The following is a 16,668-nucleotide window of genomic DNA, read 5'->3' as shown; positions in this document are numbered from 1 at the left end:
TTATTTCCAATGAGAAAACGAGCAAATGTGTGTCTTTTCGTTCACATAAAGTCAGAAAAAAACAACATATGATTCCAAATTAACATGTATTTATACTAAAGTAATACAAAAATGACTATTATCGGCATAAGGCATAAGCAATTAGGAAATAACACTTACTACCCAGGAACAAAAATTGTGTTACATAGTGTAATCATCAGTTTGGAGATTATGCATTAAGGCGGGTTAAAACACACTATAAAGCGATCAGAACATGATCATGATAAAGATCATGCTGTGCTCTAGGACTTTCCAGTCACTCTCTACTGCAGCTAAATTTTTTTGCGAAACATTTCAGAAATTCAAACCTATAAATCGAACAATGCTGTAATAAAAGAAATAGGTTTTATACCAATTGCAGAAGAAAAACAATAACAATATAACAGTTATGTTATTGCCCCACTGTGGTTGCATCTTCCTACCCAGGGGATATAGTGGATGTGGTCATACAATGTCTGTCTGAATGTATGTACATTCTTAAGCAAAAAGTTATTTAAAAAGATACAAGATTATATATGGGGACATGTGTCAGTCTGTCTTTATGTCAGATTGACATGACCAGTCACGATAATCTTTTTTTTGTTTTGTTTTGTTTTAATGGTAGAGCTACACTTATATTCAGAAATCATTTCTATCAGTTTGAAATGCATTTTTTTTTTTTTAAATATAACCCATTGCTATAACTAGGAATATGATGCCCTTTGGCACAAATTAATTCCTATAGTTGAAATATAAGTACTGTACTGAATGGTCATTACCAGGCTTGGGAGCAATAGTACAACATAGAGTTTGAAAGATCACATTAGATTGTAGTTAGATAATTACAGCAAGCATCAATAATATTAAGGGTTAAGGCATTACAACAATACATCACAGCTTCCTCTAAGCCAATTAAGATGCATTCATGTATTTTCTGTGTCTCTGGTTGGGACGGTTTTATGTTTCATTATTCATAATGTGATTTTGGCTTCTCCTGTATAAAGCCAGAATCTACAGCATGTTGTCAATCATTTAGGTCAAGCTAATTGCAATTAAACGTTATTCTGAGTTCATTCACAATTCATTTGTTGGTTTGGATTCTTGTGATCTGCATATATTCCAAACACAAAACTGATTAATAAATTAAAATGTACATCAATTAGTTTTGGGAGTCAGTGACCTGGGCAGTCTGCAGAAAGACATCTCATACACATCACACTGAAGCTAGCCATTAACCCACACAGCTTGAATCTGCTTACTAGAAGGTATTTTAATTCCCAGCTGTAGGAGATTGGAGAGGTCCTCTTTCCTATATATAGCAGGTGTGTGGTTTGGACAGTGCAAATGCTTATTTATTTCTCTGTCTCATTGCTGGATTTACTGACGGAAGTGTTTAGAATAGCAGTGATTCTCCTGATGAAACTCCAGTCCTGCTCTTTTGGACAGAACACCACCTAAAATCCAGTAAGAGCTTTAAATGGACAGCAAGAAACAACATAGCCATCCAACAATTTGTAACACATTTACAGTAAACCAATATCTATCTATCTATCTATCTATCTATCTATCTATCTATCTATCTATCTATCTATCTATCTATCTGTGTGTGTGTGTGTGTGTGTGTGTGTGTGTGTGTGTGTGTGTGTGTGTGTGTGTGTGTGTGTGTGTGTGTGTGTGTGTGTGTGTGTGTGTACGGTTATTTAATGTAAGTCAAGTTGTATTTAACAGGTGGAGGACTCTGCAATCTTGAAAATGCTTTTACTGCTTAACACCTAAAGGCAGAGGTGGTGTTAAAACCTGATAATTGAGTACTAACTGCCTTATATATCCTCTGTGGTAGACTACAGTATATATCCTGGAAAGGTTCTAATTGGCTGCCAGCAACCTCCTCTCCATATCTCATATTTCTAAGCATTTATTTACCAGGATGTGGCACGGACACTATAAAGGCAGGGTCTTCAGGGTCTGTATACCCCTCCCCTGCTTTCTCTCCACATCAATGATTACTACATCTAAAGCTGATGTAGTCAAGCAAAGCAACAATGTTCCTTTGGGACTACATTTGCCTACTTTTTTGAGTGGCTGCTGTATTTGGAATATAGAAGAGCTATGCTTTCTACCTTTTCTTCACTTGGGATTCAACATTTTTTCAGCAATGAAAACAAATAAACTAGACAATCAGGAAATAAGTGGAACTAAATGACTTAAATGAGTTGATTTCTGGTAAGTGTTTTTGTACTTTTAAAATAATAAATGGTGTCAATAAGACATGTGTCCTACTGTAAGTAGAAGCATGTGAATGATACAATTCAGAAATGAGTTAGAGGACACATTTTATACATAAATATATACCTGCATATTCTCTGCACTGGAGGAATGAAGCCTTTTTAAAGCAAACTCCACCTCCAGGAGTCAAAAGAGAGGAAGATTCTCAGAACAAACTGAACATTATCCAGTGAGGCTGTCCATGGTCTAGATTCTGCCATCATGAGACCGGATGACATTAACCCCCGGACTGGATTGGTAGTGGCGTTTTGCAGCATCTTCTTGGTTTTTGGGTTTATGTTTACAGTCTCGGGAATAAAGGGTGAGATGTTGGGAGATATTCCCTTGTTGGTCATTGGGTTAGCTCTATTCTTGCCTGGAATTGGTGCAATCATGTTGGCGAAAAAGACTGAAGGTTGTACACATTGCCCGTGTTACTCACAGTGTTGTCGCAGGAAAAAAGGAAAGAATAAGGAAGACTCAGAGTTGTTGGAAGTCCCTTGGGACCTGGAATCTGGGAAAGGGGGCTGTGATGACATGGACAAAGATAGGCATCCAAGATCAGGGGAGGACTCTGTTTCCACAACAACCACTGTTGGGGAATCCCGGAGTCTGATCCGAAGGGTGGACCAAGAAGAGGTGATACGTTACCTTGAGGCTTGCTATCCTTCCAGTGTCTTCACCAGGGTCCGGGATGTCACCTCTTACTGTGTCCTAGATCACATGTGTGCCCCCAGAGACAGCGTTGCCTACATTGCTGCTCGTAACAGTGTGGTATATCTGCCTAGAGACAGCATTGTGGTATACACACACAGGGACAGCACTCCCTATGGAGGGTACTGCTGCTTCATCAACCCAGGGGATTTCAGCTGGAGCCACGAGACTTTTGTCTGACTGCAGTTTCAGGGAATATGACCCTCTCTATGATTTGCATTGCATGAAACGCTTTGATACAGGTTTAAACAATGGAATGTGATTGGTGCTTGGCCTTCCCTTTAATTATATTCCTTAAGTGAGGGGTTATACAAATGTGGATGTTTACGGACTTCTTCTATTAATAGTTCCTCAAAGTCCTGATGGTTACCAGCATACAACCACGCAGCAAATGCTGACATTTTCAACATCATCCTGTGATGATATTTTGGAGCTTTATATTTAATTGGGAACTGAGCTTAATGAAACCTAATTCTGTGTTAAAATAGTCCAAAATCTTCACTCCACCTTAAAACACTTAACTTGCATTTGTTTATGGAAAGAAACAAACAGATTTAACCTCTTATCTGCCAGACCACAAGGAAATGTCACCCTCTCCAAGCTTCAAAGGAACTTGATTAATTTACTATACTGGAAAGAGACTTCCTGGAACAAGGAATTTGAAAGGATTGGCATTTTAAGGGTTAATGGGCAACAGCGACATCTAGTGGATAAAGCGGTGATAGTATCAATGATCTGAGATAAAAGAAACTTGATATGTCTAAAAAAGATAGTTGCTGTTATTTTGTATTAAATCTATTACGATATAAATGTACATGGGTATGAAATGTTCTTGTATGTAAAACCATAACACTGGGAGTATTATAGATGTTGGAAAACAGTCATATAAGTGTTTTATACAGCTATTTTACTACAAACACTCAAATGTTTAGTATGTACCGAACGCGTATTTCATGGTGAAGATTAAACTAAATGCGTAGTTAATTCTAAGATACTCAGAAAGAGTTATCTTACTATGAGAGTTTTGGTTTTAAACATGCTTTCCTCAATGCTTGTAAGAATGCTAATTTAGGTGTGGTCATAAATACCATCTTATTTGAAATCCTCCTAACACAGAGTCCGATGGCGGTACGTTCGTCCTCTTTATCTAATTGACCAATCCTAAGAGGTTGCCAAGAACTTCTCTGATTGGTTATCCTAAATGCATTCAAGCTTGTGTTTATCCTATTTTCTCGGTGCTGTCTCCCATCCAAAAGGTGCTTTCTCACTCATCCAGGATGTTCTCACTCATCCATCCAAGATGTGATCACTTCAAAGAACGTGCCCTCTTCAGCAAAGGTACTCGCTGCAAACATCCTACAAAGAAGTCTACGTCACAGCCTGAGTGAAGTACCCGTTGCCATGGAAACTAGTGATGGGAAAAATGAAACCTCCTGAACCACTGAATCATTTGATTCACAAAAAGATTCACTGAGCCGAAGCACATGAAGTGCTTCGTGCTGTTTGGTGCCATCTCTTAGTAGATCTGCACAACTCAATGAGAGTAAAGACAGCCCCCTGTCTCCAGAGAGAATGCATTTAGTAAAGTGGACAACTGCACTAATGCTCAGAGAAGGCAATGTGTTATATAGTGACATTTCATATACTTCTGACATAGCAATTGCATTTTTAATTTTCTCAGTTAACTAGGCATCTATAATTTAAACAATAGTTTCAGTGTAAAGCAACATTTTAGTGCTTTTTCTAAAGACTGAGCTTGGACGTTGTTTTTATTGAAATTGCCTGGAATATTTATTTTACATATAAACCACACATGTGATTAACCAATAAAACCTTTTTAAATAATCACATTAGGAATATAAGTGTTGTTCAATCAAAAACAAGGTCTTGTCGTTTGAAATAAAAGACGGCATAATTTGATGAGGCTTCAGCAACCGTAATCAGTGTGTAAAATGGTGTGATAAGCAGATTATTTTGACTCATGCTTACAAGCAGATTCTTTGGTGGCGCATGTAGTATAGCTCTAGCTATAAAGTAGAGAGATGGAAAATAGTGGGTTTGAATCCATGCTGTTTCAATTTTTAAAGAAATTGTGTACTCTGTATCCTTTATACATGGATAATAGATCAGAGGATTGAAATGGGGCGGTACTCACCGGTACAGAGTAAAACAGCAATAACATTATTATTTTTTTGTTTGTTTTTTTAATGTCAAATATTTGAGTCATGCCACTTCTGCATTTAAAACATCTGAGTAGCACTTTAATTCTTATCACTGATTATCTGTCTGTTTTCTTTTCAAAACTGTCAGCTGCATTTATGTGACAGTTGTTACATTGTTGTCCAAGCAGCAGTTGCAAGGTTTACGTCACAGCAGAGCATAAACTGCAACTCCCAGAGTGTATTGCAAAACAGAGCGGGAGAATTTATTTTGAATGGTCCAGGTCAAGTTGTGATTAGACGCAGTACTGATTAGACGAGATGAGCTGGACAGGGAGAGAGGGAAAGAGAGACAGCTGGACAGGGTGACTGAGAGAGCTGGACAGGGAGACAGACAGAGAGAGAGCGAGAGTGAGAGAGAGATAGAGGTGGGCAGGGAGTCTAAGAGTACTGTGAGTACCGCCAAGCACTGGAAAATACGTAAATGTTTATGAAATATAAAACAAAAAGCAGCATCTTGATGAAAAAAAGTTCCTTTCAACTTGACTGAAACACCACACTGTGAGCACCATTGCCAAGTACGTATTGGGTTAACAAAATTAATTTCCTTCCTATCAGCTACTGCTAAACACCATTCGTTGGTCACATGACCTAGTGGTTCACACGAACCACATGACTCTTTGCTTCATAACACTGCTTGCTTCAATTGGTTCATGTGGGGTTGAATCAGCTGAGGCCTCAGTCTCATCACTAAAGGAAACCGTCTGATACAATCTTCCAAGCAACGTGGCTGCCTACCTGAATGAAACGTGGACGAGATCCAGTACTTTATTCTAGAAATTGTCGGGTTTTTTACCATACATTATATCTATGTGTTTTTGTATGTGTGTCTGTGTGTATTTTTTCCATAAGGGCCTGCTGCCTGCAACACTGGAAACCTTGTTGCGTAACTATTAAATATAAACTCTACTTTTCATATTACTTCAGTGGATGCACAGATGAAGCATATGATTCGTTATCTAAATAATGTTTGTTGAAATGTATATTAATCAAATTTATTACATACTCCAAATTCAAAGGTTGTGAAAGCATTTCTGTTATGTAAACGTATGGTATGAATTCAGGTGTGATGCAAATCCTGACTGTTAAATCTCCTTTCTTCTCACATTAAGCTAGTTTGACTACTAGTATTTACGGATTCGCTATTTTGTACAGTTAGACAGCGTTATGAATAAACTGATGTAGTTATACTTTCAAACCAGTGTTTGAGTTTGTTTTTGATCTGTTACTACACACTGTACTAATTAATAATCCAGTCTAATATTGTATCAATCTTAAATTTTCACCAGGATTGATGGATCTGAACTCAATGGATATTACTATAGAGAGTTCATTGTGTATATTCTTAGGGGCTGATCATTTTACAGTCATGCAGCATAACTACAAGAGTAAACAATCAGCAATGTACACAATCTTTTTTTATTATTATTATTTTTTAGTTTTACACTAAAATATTGAGTTACCATAGCTAATATTTTATTCAATGTCAGATCTTTCAACACTTGTTTAAAATGACATATTACTTACAGTAGTGTTTCCACTGAGTTAAAGCGATTTCTAAGGCTCTGAACCCGCTTGGCTGGTGCTTGTCTCAAAGGGTCCAGATCTATCCTATCTTTCACTACACTTTACCCAATGCCAAGTCCATATACCCCCATGAATTGGATGGGAATGGCAGATGTAAGGTGACTTTTAATTGGATAATTTATTGCACATGCTATTTTCTTTAAATTCATTGGTTCTCATTTCATTTTCAGTGATCTGATTGGCCAAATTAGTATTTACAACACGTACTAAAGTCCACATTAGTACGCATAGTAATTCGAATTACAACACGTACTGAAGTCAAATTAGAACATGTACTAAATAACGTGTTTTTGATCTGGACTGCCTTCCATAGATTTCAGGTCGCAGAAACATGACAAATGTGACCTGTTGCACAGGGTCGGAGACCGTTGACTCCAACCAGAAATTATGTCGGACTCTGAAGTATGAACCAGCCTTTAATTTTCTCTCACGCTTCACTGAAGTTCAAAGGAAAGTCTGGTGTCTAGAGGAAATAAAAGTGATCTAATGTAGTATTTCATTTTGATGTGCACCGTAGACCAGGACAGCATAACATTTCTTTATTGCTGGGTTTCCAAGTTTCTATTATTATTTTCATTGAAAGCATAACAAAGGTTAGATAATCCTTGTTTCCCTCCATACAAATGGTAAAAGTAAGCCTCCATCTATGACAGTAACACAGATACATTGGGCTGGATGTGCTCTGAATGATAAAACTAAAGCTCTAAGGTAACTTTAGGCTAGGTTTATTTGAAGGTCATCATTGAGAACACCTGGAATTGCAGTGTAATTGTCCTTCTCATTTTCTAGGATAGCTGAAGTTTTGTGTGAAGATTCCTTATTTACAGGCACTGTTTGCTTCGCCTCCAGCCAGTAGGTAACCATGTCTCCCTTTCCCTACAAAGGAAGAACCACACATGAGACTGCCAATGAAGTTTACAAGATTTGTAACTATAAATGAAGGGTACAATTTTGGTGACACCTATCCATTTAAACTTGCATTAAATATATTTAATTTATTGGGGTTTTTTTGTATGGGAATAATAGTGAATTCACCCCGAATTCTTAAAATACTCCCTACATTTGGCATAATATATTTGTTTGAGTTATCCACTGTTTATAATAGTAGATGACAAACAAGGTTTAAAAAGTACTAGAAATCACCAAGACTTTTTTAGTTTGAAATTTCTTTTTTCATCATTTTCTGTCTTTTCCATCTACTGTAAATGACAATGTGAAGGAAAAAAACATTAGGGGTCCTATGTACCAAGCATTACAACATGTTAAATTATCATGATCACAGATGTCGTAGCTTGCGCCTGCTCCCTCTTATCACCCCGCATTACCACACTAACACTTATTTTGGCATGGTTATGTTTAGAGTATCTGGCTTTTACTTTTAACAATATTTTGCTGAAATGTCCCTTGTAGACCAGGCTCTGACTTGGACATATCTCACAGATTTTCTATCAATATATTATTTTATTTTATTTTATTTTTTTTTTAAATCACGGCAAAAAAATAACATTATTGGGCATATTTTTGTAACAGGAAGCATGTTTTTATGTCAAACGCAAAGTGTGATCTACAAGAACACTGTGAAGGTATATGTGAATTTGGCAGTGTGGGGTGATAAGAGAAAGCATCAGCACATTAAGGTAAAGTTGGGGGCAGTGTTATATTGCTGTAATGGAAAAAGTTACCAATTAAAAGCAAGGTGTTAAACCTTAAACTGAAAAAAAATTATTAAACACAGATAAAGGAATTTCTAAATTGGATTTACTGTATATAAACTCATAATGCCTATGGAAATCTTTTAACTTTAATTAACATCTGGTTGCAGACCACATGGTGGAGTGTAGATGGCGCACATAGCAGTGACAGTTTTATACTGGAAAGAAGATGAGGTGAGATTTACAGTGTTGATGGAAATGAGGCATACATTTTTTCTACATTTTAGTCCTTTATTGTTAGCTTTACGTTTACCTGTTATCTTTGCAACACACTGCTCAGATCTGCAGTGATTAGAAGGATAAATCACTTTTTGTGTACAGTATTTGAAATTAAATGTGGCTTACCTTTACTTGCAGTGTTCCTCGACAAGTTAACACATATCCTTTTATCTTCTCCAAGAGATAGTAAGAACTCGAACTGCACTGAATTTTCAGGGCTACGAAACATTAAAATTATATTTGTTTATAAAGATTGTTTATAAAGTCCAGAAAGTATTTTGACAATTCAGCTTGTCTCAGAGAAGTTTATTTTTAGTAATACAATGGCAAACGTTTCCACTAGAAGTCTTTCTCTATGTATCCTGTTTTCATCAGTGCAGATTTCAAAGACATTTCACAAGACATGTAAAGGCATATGCAGCTCAAAATAATAAAAAAAAAAAGCTTATCACATCTCTGTAAAAGGAATCCAATATTTTATATAACGGAAGTGCTCACAGTCTCTATGTTAAATCTTACTAGAGTGAATAATGTTATAAACTGCATGTCCATGTCTTTAATGGGTGACTACACACATTAACTGAATACTTTCTGGTACCTACAATCCGCCAATTGGACAATATTGTAGTTTTACAACTTGCTGTCCCACACACAAGCAGTTTATTGATGATTAACAAATTACAATTATTTTATTTCCAAATACAATAGTGTGGTGCCTCAGTGCTTGTGAAATGAAACATCACCATATAAAAAAAAAAAATCTCTTAGGCAGATTCTACAGCTTTTGAAACAGACACGCATTTTGGTATCTCTATATAGCAGCCTGTTTTGAAATAGACAGCTTTTGTACAATTCCTTAAAGTAATTAGTTGTTATTATTATTTTCAAAATAACAAGCATAAGTCCATGACATTTCTTTAGATTTACGATTTTCTAGAATAAAAAGTGATATATAGGGCTGTTACCTTCACTTGTCGATTCCATTCTTGAGGCTGTGTTTACTGTATCACCAAACAAACAGTATCGGGGCATTTTTGTTCCAACCACCCCAGCTACAACTGAACCTGCAACATATCATTATTGTTTATAAAACTACTGAAAGAGACAGACAGATTTACAGAGAGTGGTCCCACTTAAAGAGTAAGTAGTGGGGTTCTTAAAAATATAGCGTTACACGTCCCCCTGTGTTGCTACAACTGTTTAAATAACGTACATGTAATTTTTCTTTTCATTGTTATCATCCTGACAACTTTTTATACATAACTTTAAAGTCTGTTTCAAAGCTCTTTTCAAAATGCCCACTCTAGTGCACTGAGGGGTATAAGGATTATTGCCCACATTGTCAAACAGGTAACACAGCAATAACAATCTATGATGTGGTATGGAACAAAAAAGCCAGAGTACGTTGTTATGTTTTGTTTTTCTTTTTATCACTCTTCCTGCAGTGATTTAGAGGACAGATCTCAAACCCCTGTGCACTAGAGAAGACATCTGGAAAATAGCTTTGAAAGAGACTTTAAAGTTATACAAGTAAACAGTTGTCAGGATGTTAACAATGAAAATAAATTACAGGTGTTATTTAAACAGTTGTAGCAACACGTGGGGATGTACAACGCTATATTTTTCATAACCTCACTACCTACTTTTTAAAGTTGCATTCAATTCCAATATGCTGTTTTGTTTTAGTTTTTTTTAAATATGTTGGCTATAATTGTTGTCTGCTTTCTCAGACACACTTTAGGTGAACTTTAACTGTAAATTAGTACCTAACAGGTATTACATTCTTAAAATGCTGTACGGTGTTTTTGGCAACTGCAAAATAAAATATTTATTTCAAGAAGAAAAACAGATACTTTCAGAGATTACCTGAATGAATGCCTGCCCGAATCTGCAGCTGGTTGTTTGGTTTGTGAGGAATTCTGAAAGTCCTACAGACAGCCATAAGATCCAGAGCCATGCTGGCTATTTCACTGGCATGGAGGATGCCATTTTCCTTAGGCACTCCTGATACCACCATATCTGAAATACAAGGTTTCCTCTTGAAAAGTAAGAAGCTTCAAATGTCACTTCAATGTAAGAATTCTTTACATTTTCCTTACAATATATGATGTTTGCAATCATTCTGTTTCTGTTGTTCCAGTAATGAGTTATTCATGACTTTCATCTGTCTTTACCTGGATCTTTACCTGCTTTTAGCTGACAGTTTGGCATTGACATTGTGAACTTTCAACTGTTATTTCCCACCTGCAGTATTCTACATAGTTAAAGACAGACAATTGATGGGGCCAGAACAGCAGAGTTGGAAGGTTACATTGTCACCTGACTTGAATGAGGAAGTGTGGTAAAGTAGTAAACAGTGTGCAGGTGCAGGTGATCAATAATCAGATAAACAACGATAATCCAAGTGCTATGAAGGTTTAATTATAGAATCCAATGCCTGATGGCTAACAGCAGTAAACAATAACAATGTTAATGAAGAAATACAGTGATGTGTATTGCTTATTTATAATCCACGGGTTTGCACTGAAATAATAAGAATCCTGTTTCAGTTCACCCACACGTAACACATACACAAACACAAACACCAGTCCACAGTGCATGCTCTACTGCTGGCAGTGAATACAGTTCTTTCGTGAGGTTGGTCCGGATTTAGTGCTGGCCTTTGGCGATATCTCCGGATCGTGTTAGCCGTAAAGATAATAATACAACAGTATATTAATAACGACAAACAAAACAAACAAATCACTCATGATACATTTCCCAATCAGTAAACACAGGTCCTTCAGGGTTGTTTCTTAACCAAAATGAAGGAACAGATTACAGTCACACATGACCCCTTGGTAAATGATTGCAGCCGCTCCTCCAATCCACGGCTGCCACATCATTTCCTTTCCGGGTCATTGAGTTAATGCACCGAAGCTCCGCCCCCTTTTTAGGTGACCGACTTCCTTTTAACCCTGGGGATGAATTGTCAGGCCAACCAGTCCAGGGTATTCTGTTCCCATTACTCAGCGCCCTCACAGGCCGGGTGGGAGATTTACCACCAAGAATCATTCTATTTCTGTCACAGGAAGCCATTTACAAAGAGTGCTATACATTCTAGAACAGTCTCAAAACTCCACTCATCAAAACAGACTTTAAAATAACAAAATAAGAACTGAATGACATTTGCTGGTAGCTTCTACTATGTCTTCATGTAACACTAAACTGCAATACTATGCTGCAACAGCATACAATTGGTACATTATCAACCAGTATGTTACATATAGAAAGACTACTTACATGCATCTCCAATGGTCTCAACTTTGTAAACATCGTAGTTGTCTATAATGTCATCAAAGGTTGTGTAAAGCTTATTTAGGAATTCTACAACTTGATATGGCGTGCTAGTGCTTGACAGCTGTGTGAAGCCAACAATGTCACTGTCAAGGGAAAAAAAAAAACAGTTAAACTTCAGAAAAAGAAAAAAAAAGATTATTGTAAAATGAACCTGGAAAATAATGACATTACACTAAAATGTTATGTAAAGTTGTTTATTAATATAAACTATAAACAACATTATAATTTCAAAGTTGTCATATAGCATTTTCATAAGATGTAGGAGCAGTGGTCCAGGTTTTAATACATTCTCAAAGCTTAACTCGTGAATAATATTTTACTAAAAGAGCATTTAGACTGAAGCATTTAGCTGAAGTAAAAAAAAAAAAAAGTTTGATATTCATTAACTTTTCAAGTCTGTTGTTGGCTTCTTCAACAGTTTAGAAAAATGTGTAGACTAGAAAACTTATCTTCAAAATGCAATTCACATTGACCAATGCAAGACAACATTTTCAAATAATCAGTGACCAAGCCTAAGAGTATAGGGCATCTTAGTATAAATATCACATTGACTGCGGGTTTTTCTCTCAACTGTTTTCTCTAGTTCAACATACCTGAAAAATACTGTTGCACTTGCATAGCTTTGGGCTTGTGATGGTTTTCCTTGTCTTAGATCATCAGCTACCTGTTTGGGGAGCATACCTGTCGACAAGCAATTGTGTGTCATATTCTTATACAACTAAAGAAATCTCCTTCTTTGGTTTTAAACACTGCTTCTACAGTTCCGGTTCAGCAATCACAAGGTGAGTTTATGTATATAGTTTATGGCAGCAGTTTCTTTAAGAGATCATCTTTTTTTGGAGATGGCTGAAGACAACTAAAACCAGAATGTGCTACATGAAAAGTTCCATCATAGAATTTGTTTTTATTAAATAAATACATACCTGTAATCTGGGGCTATTTTGGACAGCTTTGACACATTTTTTGTAATAATATTATTATAAATCATTTTTTCGAACTAAGTTTGTGATATATTTACAGGTATATCTTACAGGTGTGACTTAAAGACCCTTTTTTATTTAAAATGTGTCCAGTGTTCCAGGGCTTTGTGAGTCTTTGGACACCCTTTCAAAACTGTGACGGAAACACTTTAAACCTTCCTCATTTCAACACTGGACACCTGAGAAAGTGAAAAAAAATAAATAAATAAAAATAAATAAACAAAAATAGTGGAGTAAATTAGCTTTATGCCCAACAAAAAAAAAAAAAAAAAAAAAGAAAGAAAAATGCTGTGCTGGCAGAACTTTAAACCCCTGAAATACTTTATTTTGCTTTAATTACTCAAAAAGCTGTAGAGAACAAACATAAACTGAGTAATGTTAACCTGCAAACAAATATATGGGTCCTCTTTTTTTTCTTAAGTCTCACTGAACACTGAGTCCATCAAACAGGCCTTCTTCAAACTGGACAGCACCTCTTCTGCAAGTTCTGTATAATCATGGTAGCTTCCAGCACCAAGTTTTCTTTTATACGCTAGAACCATTTCTACCGTATCTGCAATCTAATGCCCTTCAGCTATGAAGATTTCCTAGTCTGAAATTCCTATCGTGAGACTTAATGTTAACACCCTCACATGATCAGTGATGAGATGAAAATCACATGATATGTGGTAAAGTAGTATGCGGTATAGTAACGCTACTACATATGCGGAACTATTTCTGTCCAGAGTTACCCCAAAGAAGTTGCACTACTTGGAGATAACATTGGACAGGTCATTTTCTTGGCCATGGAAAGGGCTACAGATAAGAAACAATATGTCCCCTAATCAGTGATTTGTCTAGATTCTGACAATACAGAGCAGATCTGCCTGTGAGCTTCAGGCTGGGCTGTGCAGATGAAAGTTTGACCACAACGTTTGGATTGTCATTTTCACGCCTCGCACAAATCATCCATAAAAGGTAGGGAAACCCAAGAATAGAATAAAACTAAACTGGTCATTAGAAAGATAAGAACTAGGGCTTTCAAAGAGTGTATAGTTTGTTTATATTTAAAAAGTAAAACATAGTGTTTTACTGCAAAAAATAACTTTTTTCATTTCTGTCCATTGTTCAACGACATCCAAAATATCCCCAGATTACAGTACATAAAACATGTTTTGTATTTGTAGATTCATAACCAGCACTTGAATATTGGTACTCTTTTAAGAACTAAATGGTTGCTCATATTGAAAAAGAACCCTCACTTGAGCAGTGAGCACTAGCACTGAAGTGTTGGTTCTGAATATCACGATTGATTCTGGTCTCTTGGCACAAACAACATGTACAATAAGGCAGTAATTCAGTAACTCACTGTACAACAGACGATCAGTTTTCTGTTTCTCATGCATCAAGTCCTGGGTTCTTTCAGCTACCAGCACCTCCAGATGTTTGCTGTATTTTTCCATCTACAAAAAAAAACATTACAATAACAACCAAATATAGACAGAAGGGCCCCGCAAATGTGTGTCTCTGATTGGTGCAGGGAGGAAAGCAGTAATGTACCATTTGTATGGGTTCAGTGCTGACACACGTGCCTATTTTTTTAAAACCCCAACAGACCCATTTTGATCCAGTTATAACTTAAAAAGAAAAAGATCAAATGAAGATATGTTATTTTAAACAACTAGTACTATAGTCATTTGTCCATATCTGTTAACAATTAGGTTGATTTTAGCAATTAGGGTCTGTGAACACCCTGTAATGTATATAAGTAACTTATTAGTTTATCTATGCTTCTTCCTGTGCTGTATATATTGCTGCAGTATATATTTTAAAATAATCATATTGATACACTGTGACAGAGACAGAATGATTATTGGTGATAAATCTCTCTCCTGACCTGTGAGGGCACTGTGTAAAGGGAATAGAGTTCCCTGGACTGGATGGCCAGACAATTCATTCCCAAGTTTAGACGGAAGTCGGTCATCTAGAAAGGGGACGGAGCTACGATACACTAAATCATTGACACGGAAGAGAAATGATGTGGCAGCCGCTGATTGGAGGAGAAATTGCCTTAGTTAACCAAGAGGTCATGATTGACGGTACCAAAGGAGGTGTAGCAAAATGATCTGTTTCTTGTTATGGTTAAGCTGAACCGGAAGGAAAAACATGTGTTATTATCGTGAGTGTTTTGTTTGTTTTGTCGTTATTAAATATACTATTTGTTGTTATTTAGATGGCTAACACGAGCCGGAGCTGTCACCAAAGGCCAGCATTAACCCGGACAACACTGCACTTTGTTTCACAATAAACTATATTTGCACCATGAGCACTAGAGCACGCACTGTGGACTGGTGATTGTATTTGTGTTACGTGTCGGTGTAAAAAGAATGGGATTGTAATGGATTACAACGAAGCAATACACGCCGCTGTATTACTTGTTATCATTATTTACTGTATTTTGTGTCATTAGACTATTGGATTGTACAAATAAAACATCATTGCACCTGAATTATCGTTGTCTGTCTGTTCATTGATCACAGCTGCATTAACCTGCACCTGAACACTGTTAACCACTTTGCCACACGTGGTGTCAGACAATAAGGGATGGATCACTAGCAGCGAGAGGAGAGATCCCCGGATACACTCCCCGGGGCTGTCGCACAGAGGTTGTGTGATCACATGGTGCACAGGCTCAACCCCGCCCAGTAAAACGAGCTTGGAGATATCGTGGTCGAGCAGTTCTGCCATGCAGTCGGCGTCGAAACCCAGGAATGGATACGGCACCACAAACCCGACATCCTGAAAGATGCTGTGAAACTGGCTGAGGATTTCGAGGACTATCTGGTTTCTGCCCAGGCCAGCCTACTGACCGCTCCAGCACAACAGAGCAGCTGAGTACCACCTCCTCTCTCCGCTCCACAATCAGAAAATTGAGCATCAGAAGTGGGTAAACGAGGGGAAAATGGTTGGGAGGGGCCTTGTATTATCGATGTGGTTATAGGGAATGTGAAAACCCATGCATTAGTGGACATAAGGTGTGGGAAGACCTTAATTAAAGCAGCTCTCTGAGGCGGTGTGTCGTGGCAGCCACAGGTCAGGTGCCTAGCTCCTGTATCCATGGAGACACAGCGACATACCCCACCATAAAAGTATACTTATTGGTAGGACCGATAAAACGTCACCTAGTAGTTGGGGTGGCGGAAAGGCTACCACACCCAGTAATTCTGGGCCGAGACTGGCCAAACTACAAAGAATTGGTTAAATTAACGATAGTCTCGACCGCACATGTAAACGTGGCTGAAAAGAAAGAAAGACAAATGATCTGTGATGTTTTTCCATTTCAAGCTGAAATGTTTTCCCCCTTTCTCATCCAAGAAAAACAAATAGAGAAGCATCAATGAGACGAGGCTGGGGCTTGGTGGGAGAATGCTTGGATGGTAACAAACACCAGTCAAAGGGGGTCAGAACGTAGTGTGACCGAGAGGGCGAGGTTACTGGGCCATGTGGCACTCAATAACGACCCCTTAATAGTGCACACTTGGGGACAGGTCCGGTCTATTGAAGGTAAGGCTGTTGAAAGCACTGGGTTGCTAATACTTCCACACTTCATTATTAATTATTGTTTAGGGTAAACCT

At 37.3% G+C, this 16,668-nt stretch overlaps 2 protein-coding genes across 2 annotated transcripts in view; one reads left to right on the top strand and one right to left on the bottom strand.

Annotated features, from left to right (window-relative positions):
* The first annotated feature begins 1,998 nt into the window (after window positions 1-1,998).
* On the top strand, window positions 1,999-6,376 carry LOC121296178 (transmembrane protein 215-like). The gene has a single exon (XM_041221454.1). The coding sequence runs from the start codon at window positions 2,506-2,508 to the stop codon at window positions 3,175-3,177; it is 672 nt and encodes a 223-aa protein (XP_041077388.1). The 5' UTR covers window positions 1,999-2,505; the 3' UTR covers window positions 3,178-6,376.
* Window positions 6,377-7,355: 979 nt separating this feature from the next.
* Window positions 7,356-16,668, bottom strand: part of LOC121326529 (atrial natriuretic peptide receptor 2-like) — a 41,587-nt gene continuing 32,274 nt past the window's right edge. The window contains exons 20-26 of the mRNA XM_041269863.1: window positions 14,402-14,495; window positions 12,667-12,754; window positions 12,017-12,156; window positions 10,601-10,753; window positions 9,700-9,798; window positions 8,861-8,952; window positions 7,356-7,679 (exon numbers count right to left, since the gene is read on the bottom strand). Coding sequence (XP_041125797.1) covers window positions 7,518-7,679; window positions 8,861-8,952; window positions 9,700-9,798; window positions 10,601-10,753; window positions 12,017-12,156; window positions 12,667-12,754; window positions 14,402-14,495 — 828 coding nt within the window. The 3' untranslated portion in view covers window positions 7,356-7,517. The remainder of the gene's footprint in view (window positions 7,680-8,860; window positions 8,953-9,699; window positions 9,799-10,600; window positions 10,754-12,016; window positions 12,157-12,666; window positions 12,755-14,401; window positions 14,496-16,668) is intronic.

Source organism: Polyodon spathula, chromosome 2 (assembly GCF_017654505.1).
Source record: "Polyodon spathula isolate WHYD16114869_AA chromosome 2, ASM1765450v1, whole genome shotgun sequence".
In the NCBI taxonomy this organism is placed as follows: domain Eukaryota; kingdom Metazoa; phylum Chordata; class Actinopteri; order Acipenseriformes; family Polyodontidae; genus Polyodon; species Polyodon spathula.
Note: the sequence above shows the minus strand (reverse complement) of the source record. Positions and strands in the feature narration are given on the sequence as shown.